This window comes from Oncorhynchus mykiss, chromosome 9 (genome assembly GCF_013265735.2).
Source record: "Oncorhynchus mykiss isolate Arlee chromosome 9, USDA_OmykA_1.1, whole genome shotgun sequence".
Taxonomy (NCBI): domain Eukaryota; kingdom Metazoa; phylum Chordata; class Actinopteri; order Salmoniformes; family Salmonidae; genus Oncorhynchus; species Oncorhynchus mykiss.
In genome coordinates, this window is record NC_048573.1 from 22,085,376 (window position 1) to 22,112,724 (window position 27,349).

The following is a 27,349-nucleotide window of genomic DNA, read 5'->3' on the forward strand; positions in this document are numbered from 1 at the left end:
AAAAGTGACCACGTTGTAGGAAAGGATTATCTTTTCACCCATAGCCAGAAGAAGCCTGTAGACTAGCTTATGTTGCATACGTAACTTTCTACACTTTTCAGTCTTCAGACACTCAAGAAGAATATAGTTTGAATAGTGCATATCCATAATACGGAATGAGAAAATTCCTCAGAAAACTAAGGCTGAGTGTACACAGGCAGCCTAATTCTGTTCTTTTACCCAATTATTGGCAAACGATCTGATCTGATTGGTCAGAAGACCAATAGTGGAAAAATATCAGAATTGCCTGTGTAAACACAGCCTAAGTGCATGAAGGAATTAAGTGCATTTGCTTCTGTAAAGAGAAGAGGGAGATAATATAATTCCACCCACGTAAACCAATAAGAATGTCCATTAAAAACTGATTTGTTTGTTGGTACTGTATGTATTTGTACGCCTTACTAACATAGATTCACAACAGTGATAAACTTAAACCAATGTTCCCAGTCTGAAGTTCAGAGTCAGAGTAGAACCCAGACAAATAATATCATGTTCTTTATTTTATCATTCCCCCGAGTTGCAGTGGCCAGACTACGCTTGCTTTTTAAATCCAGCAAGGAACAGAATAAGTCTAGACCAAGAATATTCGTAAGCACCACACAGACATATCACATCTTTTTTTTTACTCCTTTCCACCATACTACTTTGCATGGATTTGCATTTCAAATCCACTAGGAACTACTTTTCTGTGTCGTGATGTAGGGTCTTAATACAAATTCCTCACATTACTTTGTTTCTCTGCAAGTTTCTCTACTCTACTCTGTATCTCAGGTTGTACTTCAAAGAAGCACAGCCCGAAAGAAAAAACTAAACATTGACTGAGTGCTCAAATTGCTCGTGAAGCAAATAGCTGGCTCAGCTGTCTTGGACTGCCAGAGCAAGGCATGCAGTGAGGGCGAAGTGGCTATTGTAAAATTGCAGAGCCTGAGATCACTATGCTTGCAAAAAGCAATGCAGGAGGTGAACAAGGCAGCATAGGGGGCCAGGAGCGAGAACACTATTCAGTTTAGTTCACCGGCAAGTTCTGTAGACGCCAAGACCCAGGCTACAATACAGAAGACTCGGAACACTCAATTGTGCTGCAGAAGTACTTTTTTCAATAAATAGAGGCTTTCAAAATCCCGCTGACTTCAACATCAGGTGAACTCCTTTTGAGGGGAAGAATACATGGAAGAATTATAAAAGTGCCTGAGACAGCCGTTTTAAGTGTATCAGAAGTTCTGTAACCTTATTTGTGCATGGGTGTAAAAAGAACCCTCATCATCCCATACTCTTGTCTGAGATGTTTGACCCATTCATGTTTCCTAAATCAGCAGAATTGGGCATTTCTTCCCGGTTCCCGGGCAGTTGAGTAACAGGTGGAGCGTGGCAGTTGGTTATTTCCATCAGGGCAAAAAGTAGTCATTTGTAGGGAAATTCCATCAGGCCTAATTGAACAGACACAGATTATTCAGACTTCCCATTATGGATTTTCATTACACCCTCTTCTAAACGCGTCCGTAGACTGAGGTATTTCATCAATATTGTCAGATTGTCCCTGTCTTCTATAAATCTGTCCAGATAGATAGCTTTTGCAATATGTGCGTTTTTCAAACAACCACAAGCCTCTGAATGACTGTAAAAACTGTGGCGACTATGCACATTATAATATAAATCTGCTGGACAAAAGAAGAGTCTTGTATTGGCACTCCCCTCAATTCTAAATCCCAGTCTCGTTCAGCACCAAAAATGGAACAGATAATGACAAGTTATTTATGATTGTAATTAAAAAGATTGAATCGACTGTCTTTGAAGAAATTGATCTTTCGGTGGAGGATAATTCTCAAAATGTCTCTGCTTAATTCACAGAGGGGGAGAATCAGTATTTGTACAGTACTGAGCATGATTTAAGACGATAAAGAGCGCTGACGTGGTGTTTAGCAAAAAATGACCCAGGTCTGGCTGCTAACAAGATGGATGTGAAGCTTTACGGTCCAATAGCGAGTGCGAAAACATCTGCTGAAGCCACAAAGGGACTGGGATTGCACTGTGAAAATGATAGATAACATGGTGGCCAGGATGGCACAGTATTTTTTTTTATTAAAGTAAACACAACCCCCTATAAATGAATCATTATCAATTCGGAGAGATAGGGACAGTTGTTTTCTGCTTGGTGCTCCCAGACATCATGCAGTGTCCTATGTAACAACCTCAGGTTGCAAAATTGGGGGTACAATTAGTTGCTTTAATGATCGAAAATGCTAATGTCTTGTCACATCTCCTGACAACAATAATTTTACTTGTTAATGGCCCCAAAAGGTTGGAGAATACAAAAAAAAAGTCAACCAACTAATCTCCTACATGGACACGCCAGACAAGGCCTTTTACAAGCAAATTCCAAGGCCTAAACATTCCAATACCCAGTATACACTGTATACAACAGTATACACTGAGTGTAAAAAAGCATTAGGAACACCTGCTCTTTCCATGACATAGACTGGCCAGGTGAATCCAGCCGAAAGCTATGATCCCTTATCGATGTAACTTGTTTAATTAATTTCAATCAGTGTAGAGGAAGAGGAGGAGACATATTAACAAATTATGTTTAAGCCTGGAGACAACTGAGACATAGGGCAAGACAAAATTATTAAGTGCCTTTGAAAGGGGTATGGTAGTAGGTGCCAGGTGCACCAATTTGAGTGTGTCAAGAACTGCAATGCTGCTAGGTTTTTCACACTGGAGTCAACATGGGCCAGCATCCCTGTGAAACACTTTCGACACCTTATAGAGTCCATGGTGTTCTTGATGTTTGGTATACTTAGTGTATGCCCCTAAGTTATGCAATTTTGGTGAGAGATACCTATCTATGAACATACTGTAGGTTTCATTACACTGATGACACTACCATACAAGTCAAAGGGCGTGTCAGGAAATGAATAATAGCTCAATCATTTCAATTATCTCCATTAGTAGCATTAAAACATGTCACAAAGCTGGAGAGGCTTATCTTTTGCGTATAAGTAGCCACCTGCACACACCAGTCACAATCATCGAATTGACAAGGGGCTCTTTGGTGGAATTTGTCGTCGTCGTCGTCATTACCTTTGAACATTCCGTGGGTTGTGGGGACTTAAAGGTCGTCAAGTGGGAGTGGATCAGTCTGACTCAAGGAGTGCTAATGCAGGTGCTTGACTTTGATCTTGGCCATACTCAAGTCATTTTCTACTAGATTAATCGGGCACTTCAGGGTCACTCCTAATGCATCTAACAATGCTCTCGAAAAACCTCTTCAAGCCTGCCTACAAGGGTATTGCTAATTAAAGCCAAACAGCTTTAGACTGGCAAAAAAACAAGGTATGGGACAGCCTAACTTTAGTTGAATTATTTCAAATGTGTTATACAAAAGTATTCAAGTTATTTGCGAGGCCACATGACATTCTTTGCTCATTCCGCTGATTTTTGTGGCTGTATAGAATACATTGAGAACAAGTCTCTCAAACCAAAAGTTTACCACGAGTTTCAAACTCACCTTTCAAGGTTCAAGTGTCCTATGACAAGACCTTGAGCCTAGAAATAGCCATTTGTGTAATGCATGCCTCAAAACCACCCACGTCCCGTGGAGACACCCCAACTTCTGCCGCAGTAAATTCTGTCTGCTTAATTGAAAAGCATGATGTAACCCGGTTCCATTAAGGCCTGTTGGGACACAAGTTGTCCGTTCTTGTTAGTCCAAGAATGAGTAATCTCCACTTTCTGCAGCAAGCTCTTAGCCCCAGTCTTTTCAATGATTTATTTACCGTTTTCCTCTGGCCATTTATGGAGCACTGTCATTCTCAGGTGGACATGAACTTGTATAAAGTCTGTTTTCTCAGACATGGACGAGCACTGAGACATGACCTGTAAAATATCACAGTGTTGTTATACTAAAAAGGTGAAGTTCAGGGAGAAAATTGGGAAGAGTTCTTACATTTAAGAGCATGGCTTGCCTTACATAAACAAAAGCAACCTGATTTTTAACTAAACTTGAAGCACATGGTCTTTTCAAAATGTATCTGTCCACCTAAAAAACGAATTGATGAATACTGCAGGAAAATAATGTGCTTCATGCACAGTTCACACCAGGTCATTAGAAACACCTGTTTGACCAAACTGACCCGTTTGTTTCTGAATGTAAGGCACATGAAGGTTAATGAACCAATATGATATCTTACAGGCCGACCTTCTGTCTTGTTTTCCTGACCAGCAGGGAGGCTAACCTTGTCTCCGACACTGGCCTGGCCTCCTGCTGGGACGGGCTTCTGGCCTGGGTCTGTGTCAATGCTTCCTATCCAGATATACAGTACCAGTCAAAAGTTTGGACACACCTTCTCATTCAAGGGTTTTTCTTTATTTGTACTATTTTCTACATTGTAGAATAATAGCGAAGACAACAAAACTATGAAATAACACATGTAGTAACCAAAAAAGTGTTATACAAACCAAAATATGTTTTAGATTTTAGATTCTTGAAAGTAGCCACGCTTTGCCTTAATGACAGCTTTGCACACTCTTGACATTCTCTCTTGGCATTCTCTCAACCAGATTCACCTGGAATGCTTTTCCAACAGTCATGAAGGAGTTCCCACATATGCTGAGCACTTGTTGGCTGCTTTTCAATCACTCTGTGGTCCAACTCATCGAAAACCATCTCAATTGGGTTGAGGTCGGGCGATTGTGGAGGCCAGGTGCAGCACTCCATCACTCCTTCCTGGTCAAAGAGCCCTTACACAGCCTGGAGGTGTATTTTGTGTCATTGTCCTGTTTAAAATCAAATGATAGTCCCACTAAAATTTGGACTCATCAGACCAACGGACAGATTTCAACCGGTCTAATGTCCATTGCTCATGTTTCTTGGCCCAAGAAAGTATCTTCTTATTATTGGTGTCCTTTAGTAGTGGTTTCTTTACAGCAATTTGACAATGAAGACCTCATTCACAGTCTCCTCTGAACATTTGATGGTGAGATGTGTCTGTTACTTGAACTCTGTGAAGCAGTTATTTGGGCTGCAATTTCTGAGGCTGGTATCACTAACGAACTTATCCTCTGCAGCAGAGGTAACTCTGGGCCTTCCTTTCCTGTGGTGGTCCTCATGAGAACCAGTTTCATCAGGGTGCTTGATGTTTTTTGTGACAGCACTTGAAGAAACTTTAAAAGTTCTTGACATTTTTCAGATTGACTGACCACCAAATAGGGCTGTGTCACAACACAACTGATTGGCTCAAACACATTAAGAAGGAAAGAGATTCCACAAATGAACTTTTAACAAGCTGTTAATTTAAATGCATTCCAGGTGACTACCTCATGAAGCTGGTTGAGAGAATGCCAAGAGTGTGCAAAGCTATCATCAAGGCAAAGGGTGGCTACTTTGAAGAAACTCAAATATAAAATGTCATTTTTTTGTATATTTGTATTTATTTTGCACTTTTTTGGTTACTATGTGATTCCATATTTGTAATGTCTTCACAATTATTTTACAATGTAGAAAATAGGAAAAATGAGAATGTTCTTCATACATAGACCTTGATGCAAAGGCAGTGTGTGTCAACTAGGCAAATGAGAAAGCCAAAGCAAGACTACACGGAGGTCCATGAATGAGTAGGTGTGTCCGAACCTTTGACTGGTACTGTATGTTGTGGAACAAAATGTACTAGTTAATGATTAGTGGATGTGATTGTATTCATTATCTCAATACTGGGGAGGGGTAAGGTAATTGTCTGATCTCTACTTTACCTTGAGGGAGTTTTATGGGAATACAATGAAAGATCAACTGTTATTGTTTATCTCAATGCTACATTTATTCAGATTTTTTTTACAGGAGACCTGGAATACCCAAACTTCATTAAACATTCTGTACATAGACTGAGTGTACAAAACATTAAGGACACCTGCTCTTTCCATGACATATACTGACCAGGGGAATTCAGGTGAAAGCTATAATCCCAAATTGATGTCACTTGTTAAATTCACTTCAATCAGTGTAGATAAAGGGTAGGAGACAGGTTTAAAGAAAGATTTTTAAGCATTGAGACAATTGAGACATGGATTGTGTATGTCTGGCATTCAAAGGGTGAATGGGCAAGACAAAAGATGTAAGTGTCTTTGAACGGGGTATGGTATTAGGTGCCAGGCTCACCGGTTTTGTCAAGATCTGCAAAGCTGCTGGGTTTTTCACATTCAACAGTTTCAGGAATGGTCCACCACCGAAAGGACATCCAGTCAACTTCATACAACTGTGGGAAGCATTGGAGTCAAAATGGGACAGCATCCCTGTGGAACGCTTTCGACACCTTGTAGAGTCCATTCCCCAACGAATTCAGGCTGTTCTGAGAGCAACTCAATATTAGGTGTCCTTAATGTTTTGTACACTCAGGATATGTCACACAAATACATGGTGCTATACACCTAAATACAGCTGAAATACAGTTCTTCAAAGTAGAACGTACAATACATAGCCCAAATGATTTTGAGCAGGTTAGACGTACAATAATAGACACATTAAAACATGAGGAGAATTAAATGAATGAAAGTCCTCATGGCATTAAGCATGAAATCCTCAAAAGGGCTTCATCACAGACCGGAAAGCATCTTTATGAAAGAAACACCAGTACTACTCTGTTTATGTATTCCTAGCCACATCTTCTTTATTTACAAATGTTTATTGTGCTCAAAAGGAGAGATTGGAGGTTGATGGACTGTTAAAACCAGAGCTCCCTAGCGTACGCCTCCCGGATGATGAAGAAAAAAATAAAGTCTCGCATCTCTGATTTGTGTTTGGCAAATAGCTCTGAGCTTTTTTGAAGTAGCTTTTCTTTTTCTTTGCTCCTCTGAATATTACTAATCATAACAGAAAAAGTGCTGATGGCAGATAAGATGACGAATAAGATTTTTTTACCCCACGCTAAACAAATGAGGTTCCGTTTTCGAAGGAAAATTGATTCATCCCTCAGGGTAACAGACAGCAAATGGAATATGCTAAGTGAAAACCTAAACAGAGGCATAAGGAGAGAGCGGGGGGGGGGGGGGGGGGGGGGGGTGACGTGGAGACACCCAGACAGAAAGAAAGAAAGAGGTGGATATAAAAGGATGAAAAGACAAACTCATGTAAAGATAGGAGGCTGGAGTCACAGGAGGACATTCTGACAAGAGGGAGGTAGACAAACAAAAAGCGTCTACCTATTATTCTCTATAAACCTCTCTCTTTTCAGCTTTCCCTCCCTCCCGCCACCCTCCATGCTCCCTCAGGTGATCTCCACCACTCAAAGGTTGTACATCTGTCTGAGCTGAAGTGCATTTGAGTCAAAACAGAGCTTTGTGCCTGCCTGCCTGGCCAGGCCTGTGGAGAGAAGGCCCCAGTGTCCGTCCTTCTCCATCTCTCCTTTTCATCTTTCTCTTTATCCGTCCATTTCAGCCCAGCTGACCCTCGGGCACCCGACACACACTCACTCCCGACCTCTACCTACCCCGCTCTCTCTCTCGCTCTGCTCTCTGTGCTTAAGTGTAAATAGAGGGATATCATGGCCAACTTATCATGTTTATGAATGTCGCAGCTCTGAGAATACGCACAAGCCCCTTGCCAGCAGTGCAGTGGCATTACATACAGGTAGGTAACTGCCAAAATAATGGAAACACTTAAGTAAATGGGGGATACAAAGTATATTGATAGCAGGTGCTTCCACACAGGTGTGGTTCCTGAGTTAATTAATCAATTAACATCCCATCATGATTAGGGTCATGTATGAAAATGCTGAGCAGGCCATTATTTTGGCCATTATTTGGCTACCATGGATATGACCCCTTAGGATGACAATGCTCAGAGTTGTCATTGTCATCCACAGAGTAGTCATTGTCATCCACAAGTGTCACTGAATGGTTTGATGAGCATGAAAATGATGTAAACCATATGCCATGGCCGTCTCAGTCACCAGATCTCAACATAATTGAACACTTATGGGACATTCTGGAGTGGTGCCTGAGATAGCATTTTCCACCATCAACAAAACACCAAATTATGGAATTTCTTGTGGAAGATTGGTGTCACATTCCTCCGATATAGTTCCAGACACTTGTAGAATCTATGCCAAGGTGCATTTAAGCTGTTCTGGCTCATCATGGCCCAATGCCCTACACCTAAGGGGTGGAAGTGTAGGCTAGTGGTTAGAGCGTTGGATTAGCAACTGAAAGGTTGCAAGTTCAAGTCCCTGAGCTGACATGCCACGAATCTGTCATTCTGCCCACTGTTCCTAGGCTGTCATTGAAAATAAGAATTTGTTCTTAACTAACTTGCCTAGTTAAATAAAGGTAAAATAAAAAAGACACTGTAAATTGGTGTTTCCTTTATTTTGGCAGTTAACTGTTCATCTCTGTTGCACTCAGGTCAGCTGATGTAATCTACTAGCTACTGGCCATGACAGATTGGTGACTGGGCTACAGGGACTGCAGGCATGGAGGAACAGTGTGTGGAAGAGGCCGTTTGTCCTCGTAATGAATCGCTCATATTAAAAGAGCAGTCATTTGTCCTGGTATTGACAAGAGCTAGCGTTTTGCGTGCATTTATGCGGGGGAAAAAGTTTTAAAAAGATACAATTAAAATCAATTTTTATTAGTCACATACAACAGGTGTAGACTTTACCTTGAAATGCTTACGGACGAGCCCTTTCACAACAATGCGGAGTTAAAAAGTAAGAAAATATTAGGTGGGGGAGTAAATAGTAACACAATAGAACAACAATAACGAGGCTATGTACAAGGAGTCCCGGTACTGAGTAAATATGCAAGGGTACGAGGTAGTGTGCATAATGTGCATAATGTAAATAGGGGTAAAAGTGACTAGGCAATCAGGATAGATCATAAACAGAGTAGCAGCAGCGTATGTGAAGAGTGTGAAAGTGTTTCTATGTGTGAGTGTGTATGTGTGTGTGGCGTCAATATGCATGTTTAGTGTGTGAGTGTGTTTGTATATGTCTGTTGGAGTGTCAGTGTAGTATGTATGAGAGTGGGGGTAGAGTCCAGTGAGTGTTATAGAGCCAGTGCAAGAATGTCAGTGCAAAAAACAAAAGGGGTCAAAGCAAATAGTTCAGCAGTCTTATGGCTTTGGGGTAGAAGCTGTTCAGGAGCCTTTTGGTCCCAGACTTGGCGCTCTGGTACTGCTTGCCGTGCGGTAGCAGAGAGAACAGTCTATGACTTGGATGGCTGACACCGCCTTGTATAGAGTTTCTGGATGGCAGGGAGCTCGGCCCATGTGATGTACTGGGCCATACGCACTACCCTCTGTAGCTCCTTGCGGTCGGATGCCGAGCAGTTGCCATACCAAGCATTGATGCAGCCAGTCAAGATGCTCTCAATGGTGTAGCTGTTGAACTTTTTGAGGATCTGAGGGCCCATACCATTGATGTGCGCCATGACCAGCCTTTCAAAGTGTTTTATGACTACAGATGTGAGTGCTACAGTGCGATAGTCATTCAGTCAGGTTACCTTGGCGTACTTGGCACTGGGGCTATTGTGGTCTGCTTGAAACATGTAGATATTACAGACTGGGTCAGGGAGACGTTGAAAATATCAGTGAAGACGCTGGTCAGCACATGCTCTTAGTATGCATCCTGGTAATCCATCTGGCCCTGCGGCCTTGTGAATGTTAACCTGTTTAAAAGGTCTTATTCACATCAGCTAAGAAAAGCGTTATCACACTGTCATCCAGAACGGCTGGTGCTCTTATGCATGGTTCAGTGTTGCTTGCCTCGAAGCGAGCATAGAAGGTATTTAGGTAGTCTGATAGGTTTGTGCCACCAGACAGCTCGCGTGGTGGCACAATTATTAATCCATAATAATTTGCAGTAAAGGATTGTTATTGTTGTTAGCTAATCGGTTTTAAACCTCCTTTCTATACATGGACTCCTGGATTTTTAAATGCAAGTTTTTCAGTGTCGTCCTGAATGAAGAATGACTGGGAGTGTTCTTCTGTGAGTGAGGTTTTGGAAAATAGAAAATAAAGCAGCCAATGATTAATTGATTGACTCTGCAACAGAGTCCCCATAATCTTACGCATTAGCCGAGTGTGTTTTAATAGCAAATAAGAACCATTCAATGAATTATGGAATCTCCAAGGGGATTTATAAGAAAACAATCAGTGGAGAGAGCGAGTGGGGAGAGGATGCTATTTTTCACTGAGACAGAATGTCTTAGGTTAGAGAGCTTTCTCCTCCCCCACCCTCTAACCTCTCTCTCTCTTCCCTACTCTCTCCGTGTCACGGCTGACTAGGTGTGTAGGTAGGAGAGCAGAGACTTCCAGAGGAAAAATTAACTTTATTCCGGCACCGAAAATGGTAATGGCCAAAACACAGGGCGCAAACGCTGACCAACCCAAACACAGGGTAAACACGGTCCGGAGCACAACAACACTTATGACACAAACGTGAACACAAAAATAATCCTGCACAACAAAGGGTGGGTTCCACAATCTTAAATACGGAAACAAATCAAGAAACACACATCGGAAACAGGTGCAACTCATAAGACAAAACTAACAGAAAAGGCATCAGTGGCGGCTAGTAGGCCAGTAAGGACGACCGCCGAGCACCGCCCGAACAGGGGAGCCAACTTCGGCAGGAGTCGTGACACTCCGTCTCTCCCTCTCTCGCTCTCACCTTCCCTTCCTCTCTCTCTGCCTCACTTTCCCCCTTTTTTTCTCCCTCCCTCCCACTCTCACTCCCTCCCTGACTCCCTCTCTCCCTCCCTCACTCTCCATGCTAAAGAAATTCCCATGCACATTTGTAATGGGATACCTAGCCTCTTGTCAAAGCTGATACATTATGTTAATGAGCAGACCGGACACAATTTCACAACTCATCCTGTTCAAACCCACAGGCGATGGAAGGTGAAAAACACAGCAGAAGTTGAAAATGCACTCAGTCCCAGCGATTTTCACAAATTACTCTTTGTGGTCTGTAAATTAGCTGCATCATTTTTAAGAGGAACATTTGTTGTGCAGGGTACAATTGATGCCATTCTCTGTTTGGGAGGCATGGTAGAAATACCACAGTCCCTTACTAAAGCACTTGGAAATAGGCAAAATAATAGATTTTTATCCTACTGTACAATTGTTTAATTGCCTTTACTGTCTGCTTGTAGGACCTTGAATACACTCACCAGTTACAACTATATCACACGTAACTCAGTTACATACTGCATAGATAGTATCAGTGCTTCCCAAACATTACTGTATAGGGTCCCAATGTCTGCTAATTTGTCGAGATGCTGTCTATTACTCAACACATGGTGCGATTACACGACTATCAACACCAGCTGTACCTGGCTCACTGTTCCAAATACCTGATACTGTTTACCCAGGGTCACCCAATCCCAGATGTTTACACAGCCGAGGTAACTGGGCCAGGGGCTTTCACTGCAAAGTTGAACTATTCATTTGCTCTCCAAATCCCCAGGGGATTACGGAGCACCGACAATTCCCGCATGCATTTGTGAATGTCAATTGTCGGGAAGATTTTATTTACCCCCCCTTTCTTTTTTGCTTCAAAGCCACTAGTGTAGTATTTTCACCCATCAGATGTTATCAAATGCGGATGACTTCCCACGATGTAACATCAATGACTTCCCACAATGTAACATCAATGACTTCCCACGATGTAACATCAATGACTCAATGAGTCCCCCCCCCCCCCCAAAAAAAAAAGACTGGAGCCCAAAAAACCCTGCTGTGTTTTAAGGCAGTTTGTGTTCCCTGAGCTTTGTACTGGTCTACCAAGTACAAGCCTGAATTATATATTTGGGAAATCCCCCATGCATGCTGTGCCTCGTTTACTAAGTGCTGGTTATGAGGATTGCGTCTGCCATGATTGTATTAGTACTTTGACGGTTATATAATGCCTTTTGATGTGAGGAAGCTTACGGGGGGATGTTGCTAGTCATGAAGTCGAGTGATGTGGCTTGAAGCATGTCATCTGATGTTGTATAGGATGGATTTAAATTCCTAAATGTAATGCCCTAATCAGACGAATATGATGCTGCAATACACCAATATAATTATTTCAGTCACATGATCTATCTGACATATCTCGATGTAAACATCAAATACTATTTTGGGAACTGTTATTGTACTGTATGTGGTGTGTGCTGTCTTGGATTATATTTAGTGCTCCATCCCAGCCTTGAGAACCTTGCAGTTCTCAGTGGCAGTTTTGACGTGTGTTTCTCTGCATGGTTTGCTACACCAGCCCCTCCGTGAGATACTTGACTCCATTGATGGTCAAAGATCATCACTTTCACTTGCATCTGACGTACTCCAAGTATTCTGTCCGAGGTGACATTGAGACGTTTATAATCTGACAAGGAATCCAACAGAATCCCACAATCGAGGCGGATCCAGTTCCAGTGTGATGGGCATACATGTTATTACAATTTTCTCAGTCACTGAGTCTTAAACAAGCCCTTTGTGGACAGCAGTGTGTATTAAAGGGATCTGTTGTGTTTGAGTAGCTTGCGCTGATGTGCTATCACTAAAGAGAAGTCGATTGACAATATCAGTATTGCAAAACTCCTAGTGGCCAATAGCCATTCACGCCAAAGAACTCAAGCCTAATCTCTCTCTCTTACACACACAAACACACACACAACCATCATCCTAGTCCATATGGAGACCACACCGTCAGCACACCTTTTATCGGTTGTGATGCGTCAAACATTACAATTCCTGCTTCACATCAACTATTATCTGTTTAACACAAATAAACACAAAGAAATGTGACTATACATTTTGGATGTGTCACAAAAGCATAATTAAGGTGATAGCTTTCCTGTTTCAGACAGTGACAGAGACAGAAGGCCTGTGAAACCAAGATGTCAGCATTAGGAAATTGTTATGACTGTTTTATATTGTGTCAATTCTAGACCCTTTATTCATTCTCTGCTTCCGCCACATGTTCTGCACTGAAACATGAATAATTCATCAATTTTGAAATCAATTTATATCATTATAAGATATAAATTGTATTAAAGCAGATTTCCTTTGGCCAAAATAACCCGGGAAGGGAATGTTTATAAGGGAAATCTAATTTCCAAGACCTCTCTTAGCCTGTCGCCCTATTTCCTGTTTCAAAGAAGCTAATTTAAATCACAGTCAAACATGGACAAACTATTTTCAAGCGATACAAAGCAATTGTTTCTAACCCTTTACCCTATTCCTAACCTTAACCTCAGTCTCCTAACCTGCTAGGTTAATTCTCCTAACCTGCTATGAAAAAGTCATTTCAGTATCGAAGTGGAGTAAGAAGAGTGTTTCCTCAGTCAAACATCTGTGCATGCACGATAATTCAGTAATATGTGAGTGACATCACAATGCACTTTCAGGGTCCAAAAATTCATACAGGGACAAGTTTCACCTCTGTAAAGGGATATGGACAAAATGATGGATGGATATGTGGAGAAATACAACTCTAGTCTGTCTATCAAAAGGCTCTCTTTGAGGTGGAACTGTCACATTTTGGAATATCCCAACCCAGCTGTACGTTGCTGATAAAGCAAAGGTGGGTAGATTTAGAGGCCTGTCATCGTTGATGTGCTCGCCTGTAAAATATCACATTTTTACCGCTTTGAGAACTGCACCTTGTAAGTAGAGTGTGGGGGAAGACAACAACGGGACTGTGAAAGATGTAGGGGAAAACAGGGATTGAGAGATAGAGAAAAGGAGAGCAAATGGCGTCATACGATTAACACAAAGAGGCATTAGTGTCTGCCTTTGTTCATGAAGAACTCTTACATTTGGTCGAGTAATTTTGCTTGAGAGGAAACAAAAGCATAATTAACAGTTCCGCCTCAAATGCCAAAAACAACATAATTGAATACATCAGTTGAACTGGTGCAGAGAGAGGAACATTTTGTTGAAGAGGATTCAGGTTTGCCATTTAGTTGATGTACTAACACGTTTGTATTGAACTTTATGGAAATGTAAACAGTTTGTCAAATTAGGGTGAATGATGCCATCATTGTACAATAAGCTGTTCTATTCAATTCCACACAACATTACTTATTTTTCTTCAAAAGTTTGTCTCGACCATTAAGCACCTTCAAGTAACATACTGTAGTCCATGGCCAAACAAAATAAACACTGTTTTTCCATCACAAAAGGATACCAAATCCTAGGCATGCTACACTGCTACGTAAACACCTGGGTCACATGCTGTATTGAAACAGAGGGGCTGGCACAGATTAACTCTATAACGTTAGTGTTGCACAGTCCGTTGTCTTTGTCAAAAGGAATTTACCCACACGTCCCACACTGTTGGACATCTGCCAGTGTCCTGGGATTATGGTCAAGTCCTGAGTGCGTCATGGCGCCAGTCATCCTTAGATGGCCTTTTCTGGCAGATGTTTTCGGCCTGCAGATTTCACTCCTTCATCTATGTCCTGAGAGATGATTTATTACATGATTTATCCCGTGCTCCAGCACCATTTTTCATACGCTAAGACCATTTCCATTTAGTCCTCTCCCGAGGTCACTGCACTCTGTCTTTCATTCTCTCGTTCTCTCTCTCTGTTCTGTGTGCGTTGCATGCCTGCACTTGTAGGTCACTATTGTCCAAGTCCATAAAGCAACCAATACTTAATTAGAACCCATTTACAATAAATGCCCAATCAGCAAGCCAGGCCAACTCAATTGTCATTGGAGGAGTGTTACAGAAGCAAAAGAGACAGTTGGTTAACATTACTAACCTGGGGAAATTCTTCATCTTCCAGGCTGTTGCTTCAATTATTTGGCGTTTTGATAGCAGATACATTTCTAATCAGTGTGCCTTAACTGCACATTACACGCTATACTGCGAGAAGAAACGGCTGTGGTTGACGCTGCTGTGGCATTTACGGAGGAAAGCAAATAGTTTACTGTCACATTTAAAAGGAAATGGAAAATGTTTTGTGGGCTTTTTGTGCTGGCTGAAAAACCTTATCTCGTGAACACCGAGAAGAAGACTAAGAGCGCATCCTAAGCTGGGCATGCTGTACAACAAAGCTAAAAGGAGTGAGAATTTTTAAACGGATGGGTGTCACACTTGAAGAGTTCCCCCACTGACATTCCAGCATTCCGATAATCCGCCATTTTCAGGCAGGAGGGATTCCCAAACCACAATGCGTCTCAGCACGCTCTTTCTCCTGCATGGGCTCACAGCAACTGACCTGTGACAGCCTCTTTAAGTAGATTGTATCCGCTCAAATACGTCCAACAAATATATCTTATTATGGCCTGCAGGGATTTTCCCAGAAGAATAACCTCAAGCCTGGGGTGAAAAGTTTTGTTCCGCCTGGGGGGGGGGGGGGGAGACCTGAATGGATCCAATCCCCCGTGCGGCAGGCACGAAATTAAAGCCGGAATGTGACCGGAAAGGTTTATGTCTTTATGGATTCATTTTTTTGGGGGAGAGTACACCGCACCACAGCAAAGGTTTATTTCCTTTCCTCACATCCCTTTGTACTTATTAGGTAATTTTGGAGTTGAATGCAATGTGATTTATGGAAACCTATGCCCTACCATCGCTGTATTAGAAGTGTTGACTGACAGATTTACACAATATTCCACAACCCAATATTCTAGTCAGGATCATGTCAGGGTGACAAAGAATGTCACACAGGAAGTGCACTCTTCCTGACTTCCTCTCCCCAGGTCAAGTCTTTGGAGTGTCAACAGGAAGCTGTCTGTCAAAGAAGTGGTTTATAATCGTTCTGTTAATCTTCTGTCAACGTTGAGCAAATATCAAGTGGCAGAACTAGACATTCAGCCCCTTGGTTCAGCTGCACTGTCACCTCGCTGTGCTAATGAATCGCTTCCCGTCGAGATAACAACATTAGGCCCTCAACGTTCTGTAAACAGGGTTCCCCCTCCTCTCTCCCTCTATACACCATTACGCAAACTGGGCTAAGTTGGTCGGGTAAACAGTAACTAATCACATCCCAAATGTTAGTCTGGTCTGTCGAGACTCAATTAGCCAGATTTAATTAGCGGTCCTCCCAAGGAGAATATTACTTATGTTTGTCTGTTGTAATTACATGACTGTGCAAAGGGGGTGTCATGCCAGCGTGTTTTCTGAGAGTTCTTTGGGGTTAGGGGAGAGGGGTTTGGTGGTGGTAGTTGAGACATTTACAGGGCTGGTTAGTGTTACCAAATTATTGTTTTTTTTTATATACTTGTATGGCTACCCTTGTCATTGTGGAGAAGCATGTTGTTAGGGAGACACTGCGGAGACATAAGAGTGAACGATAGACATCATTTGCTAATAGCCTGAGCTTATGTCCAATGACCTCATGTATTTTGTGAAAATATGCTCACTGAGGTACTATTTGAGCCAATGTCTTTTTTTCCTACCCTCGCATACTTGGCACCAGGTTCCTATAGTGCCTGATAGCCTGACTGGTTAATGTGTGCAAATTGTCATTGGGAGTCCTTTTATATCAAGCACCAGTGCTCAGCATTTCTTTCGAAGGTGACTTCAGCATTACTCCCCTCCATCTCATTTAGTGTGTAGATCCATTGTTGAATAGAGTATGGTCTTGAGCAAAGTTATAAAACTTCCCTTGTCTGAAACTGTCCTTGAGCTTTCAGGTTTTTTTCTTCCAGTGACGTGAAAAAGAAACCGCACAGAGGCCCCTTTATGCTGCATTTCACGTTTGACTTCAATCCATGTCATGCATGCTGTACTCAGACACACAGAGAACACACTCACAGACATTAGCACATGCAAGTGTAAAGGACATCATGCTGCTTGCTTAGCGAGTACCACTTCCTCCCGATTCAGCCCATACCTGGCAAACTCGGGACCTCTGCCTTGCTAGCACACGTGACCACCCTCCTGAAGCGTCTTACCAGTCTGCGCCACGCAAAAAGCTAGCTAATCGCTGGCGGAAATGGGGACGCCTCAGGCTGAATAGTACGTTTTACACATCCCCATGTGCTACACAAGTGTGCACACACACAAACACAAGTTAAAACTTATCCAATTTACAATTCTATCACAGGAAACAGCCAATAGTTCCCTGAGTGGTAATGAATTAGCCCGGGTTGATCATTTATGTAACCGCAAGTCGAAAACCCAACCCAAGCCCTGACTATTAGCGGAACTGCAAACATAGCACATGGTCAAATTGCTATCCGCTTTGCCCCCTTTGATTAAATAATTAATTGTTTATTATTTGTTTTGTCTGTAACTCCACAGTTTTTCAAAAAGGCATACAACAAACATCAGGTCTGCCACATAAATGAACTAGCAATTACTCTTGTTTAATTTGGTTTTCTCGGCCTCTTGAAGGAAATGCTGCCGCAGCTGCGGACGATTTGAGTTGTTAATCGCACCAGAAGTGGAGGAAAGGTGTTTCATTTCCTCCTTTATTTATTAGCGCAATGCTAGTTTATTCTGTGAGGTAAACGAATGTACTGGGAGTGGCAGAGGAATGCGAAAAGGGACTGTGGGAAGATATTGTTATATCACCTAGGGTAGTTTTAGAGTTATGGTCGGGCAGTGTCTGCAGAAACCTCACAGCTGATGTCATGACTTCTTAGCTGTTCTGGAGGAGCACGACTGCACAAAAGGACTGTAAATCATATTGTGAGGTCCGCAGGAATGTGTTCAAAAGGCCAGAAAACGTTTTGTTACCAGATCGTTGGTATCAGACCGACCAATACAGCAGTCTCAGCTGCCCATATGTTATTGGAGTTGAACCAAAGGGAAATGACAGGGATGCCAAGGCATCCTTGAACATTACTTAACTTCAAATTGTGCAACGTGTAGTGGATACTGTAACATCGTAGTCTACAAGACAGCATCATAGGCAACAAATTGAACAGGCAACACAGCGGTTTGTCTGACATGAAAGAAAAATGCTATGACATACCTTAGATCTCTCAAACTTAGTTGATATGGTGTCAAACAATATAATTCTGACAAAGACCTTACAGTGGATATATTTAAACATGGAGCTGACTTTCCAAGGTTATTGCTTTTGCCCAGCATGAGAGCAACTTTGATTGCTCAGAGAAAGGCTAAATTATGATCTCCTGAGCACCTCTTTTGTCCCTTCAACGATACATTCTACTTTTCGACAGTTGTTTTTTAGGCTGCACGGATTGTCACATCCCATTATGATATTCAACATGCGTCCATATTCCGAGGCATGTTCCTGGCTATTGTGTTCCAGCAGGTAGCTTTTGATTCGCTTTAGAAATCAACTGATTTTTCCGTTCGACCTTGCAACGGGCTGTGGGAGGCTCGGGAGTGGGAGCTACCTCGCACAATTAATTCCTCCTCCTCTCCCTCCTTTCAAATGAAACACCTCTGCAAACCCATTCTCTTTCATTAGGCTATTTCTTTAATGGCACTTTAACACAGAGGTTCTTTTTATGAAAGAGAAATGTACCGTCCTTTTCTTTTTTTCCTGTCTTCTTTTTTAGTTTTACTTGGAATCTAAAACCGTTTCCTGTTTCTTTTATGCAGTGTGGGCAACGGCTGTAACCAGTAGATGTATTGTCACATTTGATGTATTAATCCGCAAAGCTAAGCTTTTAAGGCTTTCTTCTTGCCCAGCATTCTTATCTGTATGCCCCTAAGTCATGAGAGGTGGCATTTTTCTAAATAGTTTTTAAGTATTACATATTTGTGAGAGAAATGTTAATGTTAGGCTCCCTAAATAGGTTATTTGCCTCATAACTTATTCTCATAATTGTTGTTAACAACTAAAAGTAAGTCATTTGACTAATAACCAGACTCCTGATAATTTCGTTGTACAGATTTTAGACTATCCGTATTGCATTTGATGGGCCTGCATGACTATCCAACATTCACATTTTAAAGCCTTATCTGATACCAAATCCCTGCCTTTAGCTATGGATAATTACCATGCAATGAGAGAGCATGTCTTGTGGTGACTTCTTTTTATATAATAGCCTCCGTACTATATAGACTCCATACTATACAGACTCCATACTAAACAAGAGTGGACGTTTTGTATTTCTTCTTAGCACACGCTGTGGCTCTTTCTCATGTCCTTCTCCCTCTGTCTGTCACTAGTTGCCTCAGTTTCTACTCTCCATTTGCTTGCAGCGTGATTGATTTGTAACTCAAGATGTTAATAGAGTGCACGTAGCCTGTAGTGCACGTAGCCTGTAGTGCCTCCCCAACAGGTAGCTCAATATGCCGCAATGGAGCTAAAATTAGTGGCGCACTAAGCTGTGGTATTTATCGACTAATGAGGAACACATTCAAGGTTGTGTGAGCGTGAGGGTCTTCGTGTAGGACGAGGAAACACGACGCCAGCAAACTTTTAATAGGACCAACCCCCAGGGCATACCTAATTTCCTTAATGGCCAATGATCAAGAAGAAGATACTTAGGATACGTCATACGTAACACCTTGGATTGAGGATTTATGCTAAACTGTGTGTTTGTGACATGTATTGCTAATGACACTTGAAATAGTGTTGTCGTAAGATTTCTTACCCCTTTCCTTAATTGCAATTACTCTGAATCACAAAGACTTAACAATTAGTTTCAGCCACCCCAAAGACACTCCCCAAGTTGATTTTCTAGCAGTTGACAGTCAAACCTATGTGAATATCAATAGAATGTCATTCTATTTCTGTGCTTATGCCCTCATAAATAGCATCCAATCGTTAAAGTAAACCTTGGTTCAGGTTGGGACACTAACTTGAAGAGGGGAAGTTAAGAAGCTCAAAACAAAGTTCCTCATTTGTAATGAAGTCCAATTCTTGAAAAGGATTTACCCACCAAGGTATCCTCTCCTGCCAGATACCCGAAAGCATCATTGGAAGGCAGCCATGGCTATCGTCGGCTGCACAGAGACAGCGGCTGCTCAAAGCTGTTTCCATCCTGAAGTGTGTCTCATGAAACTTTAATGAAGAGAGCGACTCGAAATAGGTGGCGTTTGAGAGAAGGAGGGGAAAGACGCTAATTAGGCATATCACAACAGGGAGAGCGAAGCTTTAAGGTGTGCTTCAGCCTCATTGGTATGCCAACCATGTTCCATATTAGCACTTTAGCAATAGCGGCTACCTGAACAAAGCTATAGCAATAGCCATTTTGGATGGGATATGTTACCCAGTGCTCTCTGTAAGTCTTCTCTCACTGTGAAAGGAAGTCAGCTTCCTGCTAAGAGCTTCAAGGGGCCAGACAAGCTGATGTAGGCCTTTGATTGTCTTTGTTTGGTTAAAATGATTATTTTTTTGCACAGGAGCTGGAGCTGCGGTAGTTATCTTGTCTCGCATCTCAGAGAACAGGAAGGGGAGCAGCCCCCCTTTCTAATAGCAGCACTTTGTGGTGGATACAGGGAAGAGACAAGCTTACGCAATGTGGCAGAGACACATGCACACCCTCCTGTCACACCATCCAATATGCACTTGTAAACACGCTCGATACAGTACAACTACTCAAAACACACCTATTGTCAAGTGTCAACTGTCTAAAAAAGCTGTTAAGTTTTGTGTCACATTTTGTGAATACAGAGCCTTGCTGAATATTGTGAGACTAGTGGTTATCGAAATGTTCAATCTCCATATTATTTTTATTTTCTGTCCATGTCAATATAATAGCCTGGTAAATAAAGGGAATGTTTCAGCAAAGCATATCTCAGATGGAAGCAGAAAATAGTATGATGTCACTGAATAACTGTTTAGAACTTGACAATAGTATGAACACAATGCACACATCTCTCTATATGCCACTTTACCTTGTTCTCTCTCTCTCTCTGTCTCTGTCTCTCTCTGACTCACACACATGTTGTTGATTCTAATTCTCTACACTCACACTCACACTCACACACACTCAGTCTACCTCTCTTTCTCTCTCCTATTGCTTGTAATTATTTCTGCCATCTTCCTTTGGCTCTCTCCTCTCTCACTCCTCTCACTTGCACTCAATGAGCTCACAGCTATGATTTTCTCTTGGTTTTCATAGAGGACCAACTGCCCCCTGGTTTCCCCACCATTGACATGGGTCCCCAGTTGAAAGTGGTAGAGCGAACTCGTACGGCCACCATGCTCTGTGCCGCCAGCGGCAACCCTGACCCAGACATCTCCTGGTTCAAAGATTTCCTACCCGTCAACACCACCAACAACAATGGACGTATCAAGCAGCTCAGATCAGGTAGGGTGTCACTTCCGCCACCAGAACTAAACCGGGAGTACTCTTTCATTTTTGTACCCTAATTCCTTCCGTTTCTGTTCTCTCATTTTCCTTCTCTTCTTCTTTGGCTTTGATTTTGTAGGTAATGGCATTGTTTCTACTGCTTCTTCTTCCTTCTCTACTGTGTGTGTGTGTATCCTGGTGTGTGTCGTCTGTTCCTCCCATCCCTGTCTCTGGTGTTGTCATGGCTCCGTCGGTTGTCTCTGTGTGTTTTTCCGCTTCAGTCTGACTTCCACATTGCTCACTGCTGTGACTGTTCTTCTGACGAGTTAATTTTCTTTTGGTTAAGTTTAGTTGATTCCCTTTGACTGCCTCGATGCAGTGTTTGATGGATCCATTCTCTTTTGTTTTTATCTCTTGTTTTCTCTAAAATGATGAATATTCAACATTGGGCTTCATTCAGAACTTGCAAAGGAGCACCCGTGGTTTTTAGTAATTTTGTTGTTTTTCAAGGCTCCAAGAGAAAATTGCAGAACGGAGTGAATAGGAAGACATTTAGGCTATTTTCTTTTCTAATTATTTGTTGTTTTTTGTTGTGATTTAAACTAACAGTTGTATTAAAACAGAAAATAAGAACTTCAGTCGAGGCACCTATTCCTTCCGGAATGTTTTCCGGTCTTAAGTAGCCACAGTAGTGTGTGACGCTTGTGTCTAGCTTTCCCAGTCCCTTATTGACTCTCTCTGGATCTACTCCCTGCTTTCCACGTAGACTCCAGATTTTTATTCTCTTTGCCTGTGGCTTATTCCCAATACTTCCTCATCCCATTCCTCTGAATATTCCAAGTTTCCTTTTAATGCGGTAAAGCATTAGAAAGTCAGAATCCATCGGATATATGCTAGCGCTACTTAACGCATTCCTATTTGAGATTTTGCACTACTTCTGGTACAATTAGTCTTCTATGTTTGACCACCTGCCTTTTCAGATTTCACAGCTGTCCTTTGTTAAAATGTCTTGTTAACCCTCCTTTACCTTATTGTTAACGGAATCTGTGTAAATTAACCCTCTTTTTTTAATGTGCGACTTTGATTTTCCTGTGACGTAGAGTTGATAAAGTTTTAACTCTGACAAAAAAACTAATGTAACTTAACCTAAGGAATATAATAATATTTTTATGCTGTCTTTCTTCTCTCCGTATTTAAATCTACAGAATCCTTTGGTAAGTGCTTAGTTCTGAAGCACACTTCACTCCCAACTAATTTTTCTTCATGTTATAACTATTAATAAAATGCATGGCATGCATTTTACTAACAGTTAGTGTAGACACAAAGATAACGCTAGTGGCACACATACTTTCCCCCCCACAAAGCTTTCCTATAAGCAATACAGGCACCTTTTCCAGAGCACACACATTTCACCCAGCTTTAGCCCGGTAGATGCCATATCCCCCACCTTAGTAATAAAACCTACCTACCTACCCTCACTGTATGGTCAATCACTCACTCACCTACTCACCAACTCACTCACTCACTCACTCACCCACTCCCTCACTCAATACTGTATAGCCTACTACCACTACAGAGATTTAAGCAGATGTTTAGCGATTACTAGGTCAAGCTAAAGGGTTCCAGGTCTCTTAAACGAGTCTCTTCCCTCTCATATTCAAACTCTTCCAAGCCTTCCCTTCAGTAGATGGTCTTCAGAATCCATGCCACTTCCAAAATGGCACTTCCCCTGTGGCACACCACTGTACAACGTTCTCTGACCTTCTCTGACCTATGATACCTTCCTAAGATGAATCCTGTCTTTTTTTGCCAATAGAGTACAGAGTTCTCTCTCTTTCTAGCTCTCTCTCTCTTTCTCATTTCTCTTTCCTCTAGTCCGCTTTATTTACGTACTCTGTTAAGTCTAATTTGATTCTTCTTCCAAAGCCCCCAGCCTGTATCTTCTCCTACTAATGATTCTTCTTTCTAATCTTATTTGCATTCATATTATCCACCCAGGTGGTACACCAATAAGAGGTAAGAGTGCTGAACTGATGTTCACAGAATGAACAAAACAAATTCATTCTTGCTGTCGCCCCATCCATCCGCCCGTCCGCCTTCATTTTTGTCCTGTTTCCCGACTCCAAATCCCATTTTGTTCCCATTATCGACCTTCCTTCTTATTTGTCCTGTTCTGTTGACTCCATCCAATCTCCATTTTTTGTCTATGCTTTATTTCCTCCTTTGAATTTTGATTTGAAGAGCCTTTTTTCAAAAAACTCAGTTGTGATATGCTTGCTCCGGCTCAAAGAAGCATATCCAATGACAACTTTTTTTTCAAACTCTAATTGTTCTTTCATTTTTTTGTTTTCTTTTTGGCCATAGCGCTCATGTGTCCCTCTTTTTGTCCAACTAAAACAACCAAACATTTTTCCCCCTTAGCTGCTCTTGTTCAGCACTAAAATTATGCACAGATGCTGTGGAATCACGCAGGCATGCTGAAGACAACATTTCCTTTACTCTGCTTTTTTCTCCCAAAGAATTCTTTCTATCTTTGCAAGCCTTTTTTTATTTATTCTATTTGCTTTCCTCTCCTGTACCTTGTGTAAAAAAAAGCCCAAACAACTACTTTTTTGATAAAGTTTCTACGGGTGCTTTTTTCCTCTTTCACCTATTTTTCTTACTTTTCTTGGGTTTGAAGGCTATTTTACTTTTTGACGTTTTTTTATTCTTCAGGGTTTGGGGGAAGGCAAACAGTTGAGTCTGGCGAGGACCTGGCGGGTCCATTTTTGCCGTTTGGGAATTGGAGAGTGATTGATGCATAAGCCATTTTTCCCCTGGTCATATGACACCACACTGCGGATCCCATTGGTGGATTTTTATGGGTGTCTTTTGTAGCTTTCACAAGCTAACGCAGTGGTTGGTTGCCTTCTTGTCGGATCAAGGCCACCATTTTGAATTTTGTCTTCTAATACAATTGCATTTTATTTTTCAGCTAAGGGTTGTCAAAAGGTTGTAAGTTGTGCCGACATACATTTCTTGCTCTTTGGACAAGATCTGCATGTCAAACATTTTGTGACAGAGGGTGATATATTGGTAATACGATATTATGATGAGTATTTTTTCACATATCTCAGCAGCATTTTTTTTCTCCATTTTTTTTGTAAGTGCTGCATTTTTCTAACCGACCTTGACTAGAGGAAGTCCTAAATTTATTTGATTTATATTAGATCTGTGATTGAATATGCTAAAATTCATACCCAAATTAATTTTTTAATTGTCCTCCCTTGTTATGCTGCTTTTGTATACTGTAAACCTCTTTTGTTTGATCCATGCTTCCTTGAAGCAGTTTCACTCATCCCCATATTGACAGTCCGGTGAAATGTTGTACATTGCAGGGCTTGCCCCTATCCCTCAAAGTCGAGCTATACTATGACATATTTTCACACTGGTATTAAAGTTGAGTGCCTTTTTAGACCCTGCAACATGTATGTAGGTTGGTTTTTATCCTCTGATGTCAACAATGAGGTAAATGTTAAATGTTAAATATTTTTCCATGCTTGTTAAATGTTTATTTGTTCCCCTAAGATTTCTGTAGGCCTGATAGTAAAGCTATCTGACTAAAACTATCCATGATTGATGTAATACACTAGTCTTTTTATAATTACAGAAAATATGTAATAAAGATGTCACACATTTGATATATCAGGCTGGGGTAATGTTAGGGGAAAACTGTCAAGTTACAAGAAGAATGACTATTTGCGAAACAAATAAGGTTGTGTTGGTCAATGGTGAAGTAAACTATCCTCTGTGCAAATGATCCCTACAGATACAAAAAACAATCCCTCTACGCTAGTTACAATGGTAGCCGATTTTACGATGTACCCTCATGGATTCATAAAAAGAGCAAGTCTAGGAGTGAGGGGGCTTCAATAACATTTTGGCCCCTGACCAGTCAAGCAAGTTTAAAAAATAAAATAAAAAGTTTGTTAACTATATTAAAAATGGCTGACACTAAACCAATGGTGTCCGGCACCTACCTTCTATTCCCGCGCAGGCGCCCTCCAGATTGAGCAGAGCGAAGAGTCCGACCAGGGGAAGTACGAGTGCGTCGCCACCAACAACGATGGAACCCGTTATTCTGCCCCCGCCAATCTATATGTCAGAGGTAGGAAAGTGACAACAAAACAACAACGGTATTCTCCTTTGGAAGCAGGTTACCCACATTCTGATAAGAAAAAATAAATAGAAGAAAACATTAAAGTGGTATTTGGTATGGTATATTATTGTACAACTGGTGAGATGGGTGTTCAAAACGGGGTAATTTGGGGTATTGGAGTTAGTGATCCAGTCCAAATGTCCGTGTCCAGTGATGTACTTGTAAGTATGGCTCTTTTGTTCTATTTGACCTACCTGCACTGATTTGAACCTGTGTGTTCTGTTTTCTGTTTTTCTGTTATTTTTCCTATCTAACTCCAATGACTTGACTGCTTGGTGTGTTTTACCTACTAATTGCCTTTTACTCCCAAATGTACCTTGAGGGGAAACGGGTGGACAATCCCTCCACCAATCCCCACTGTTCATAGTAGCAGATCCTCTCTGATCTGTTTCTTTTCTTTTTTCTCTTTTGAGCAACATTGGAAGGACACCTTTAACTCTTTGTCAATACAGTTTTAAAAGTGCTGAGATTATATTTAATAGTGATTGTATGTAGGTATCAGATAAATGTAGATTTTTCAGCTATTTTTTTGCAACAATTTAAATGTTTAAGTTAATGGTGATAGCATACATTTATTTGCTGATTTTCTTATAAGTGATACTTCCTTGAAAGGTAACACTCTATTGTGGCCTTCATAGCACCTTCTTGAGCTATCACAAATCTTTGTTCCAATTATCATGAACTGTCTTGAGGTTCGGCCTTCGATGTGAAAGTCACATTACATAGTTTAAGTCCATTGTAATAATATTATTGTGTTTACTGATAAGATTAAGGCCATTGTTACATATTTATATCAATCTTTGAACACCATTGGATATTATTATTATTTTAAGTAAAATCGTTTTTCATGAATTTAATATGAATATTTTAATTGCCAGCTGTAGCTATTTTTCTTTAAAAACTATCTCTAATTCTGTTCGAGTCTTGTGGTTTGCAGTATCATCACAGATCATTCATTTAAATCACAGTCAATGACAATACTTAGAATACTGAATAATGATGAGTTAACAGATACTTTATTGGGTGGAACAAAGTGAAAGTGGATATTGACCAAATTGAACAGCGATATCTTTCTGGATATCATATTAGGACTTTTTGCATCGCTCACATTTTCAACATGCAGAACATTTGTATGTAAAACCCAACCTACACATAGCACATATATGTTCATCCTTAGCACTCGATACAAGCCAACCACATGACTGGGATAGGATTGTATTATATGCTAAACATAGCAAATTATTTCAACCCTCAAAATGCTTAACATGTTGAAGTGGTACTAGTTAAGCCTCTAAACCAGGGTATGAGGGCGATGCAGCGGACTCCCTGTCCCCATGTGACAGGACGTCCTTCACAGTAGCATTTTGAACGCCTTGAACATGGCCTTTTTACTCTCTCTGTGTTTCCCTTGTTTTCTTCTCCTTTCCTCATTTCATTGTGTTCTGCATCAAACCCCCTACATCCCTCAGAGCTGCGAGAAGGTTGGTGTTTTTTTTACTTTTATACCGCCTTACAAAAACTGAAACTAAAGAAACTCATTTATTGCAACCGTTTAAAAAAATTTAAAAATCTCAAAGTCTCAAGAATACAAATGAAGTGAATGTACAGTAGTTGCACCTGCGTGCCATTTTTCTCTCTCGTTTTGTTCTCTCCTTGGTTCATTATTATTTATAGCCTTGTATTATTATTGTTTCTGCTTAGTTGCTCAGTACATTTTTTTCCATGAGGAATTCCCTTGGTCTTGGCTACGATGCTTGACTGTCCAAAAAGTGGTGCATGTAATGGAAGGGGTAGTGCAGCTTTAGTGTGGTGGGAGGGTGTGGGATAATATTTGCATCTTCGGGAGTATTTGCATGGTGACCTGTTTATGCTCAAGCTAGAGATCCCCCCCCCCCCCCCCCCCCCCCACCTCTGTTCTCAGCCTCACCCCTACCCTTTGCCCCCGCCCCTCGGTGTCCGTAGCT

General features: G+C 41.3%; 1 protein-coding gene across 39 annotated transcripts in view; it reads left to right on the forward strand.

The window, feature by feature from the left end:
* Positions 1-27,349, forward strand: part of LOC110531736 (receptor-type tyrosine-protein phosphatase delta) — a 595,272-nt gene that overhangs the window by 490,344 nt on the left and 77,579 nt on the right. For 22 of the 39 annotated variants that reach the window (XM_036987567.1, XM_021615095.2, XM_036987574.1 and 19 more), the window contains 5 exons: positions 21,017-21,205; positions 22,393-22,401; positions 23,186-23,203; positions 25,224-25,334; positions 26,855-26,866. In XM_036987567.1, coding sequence (XP_036843462.1) covers positions 21,017-21,205; positions 22,393-22,401; positions 23,186-23,203; positions 25,224-25,334; positions 26,855-26,866 — 339 coding nt within the window. The remainder of the gene's footprint in view (positions 1-21,016; positions 21,206-22,392; positions 22,402-23,185; positions 23,204-25,223; positions 25,335-26,854; positions 26,867-27,349) is intronic. The other 17 variants (XM_021615106.2, XM_021615107.2, XM_021615129.2 and 14 more) reach the window with 5 other exon arrangements.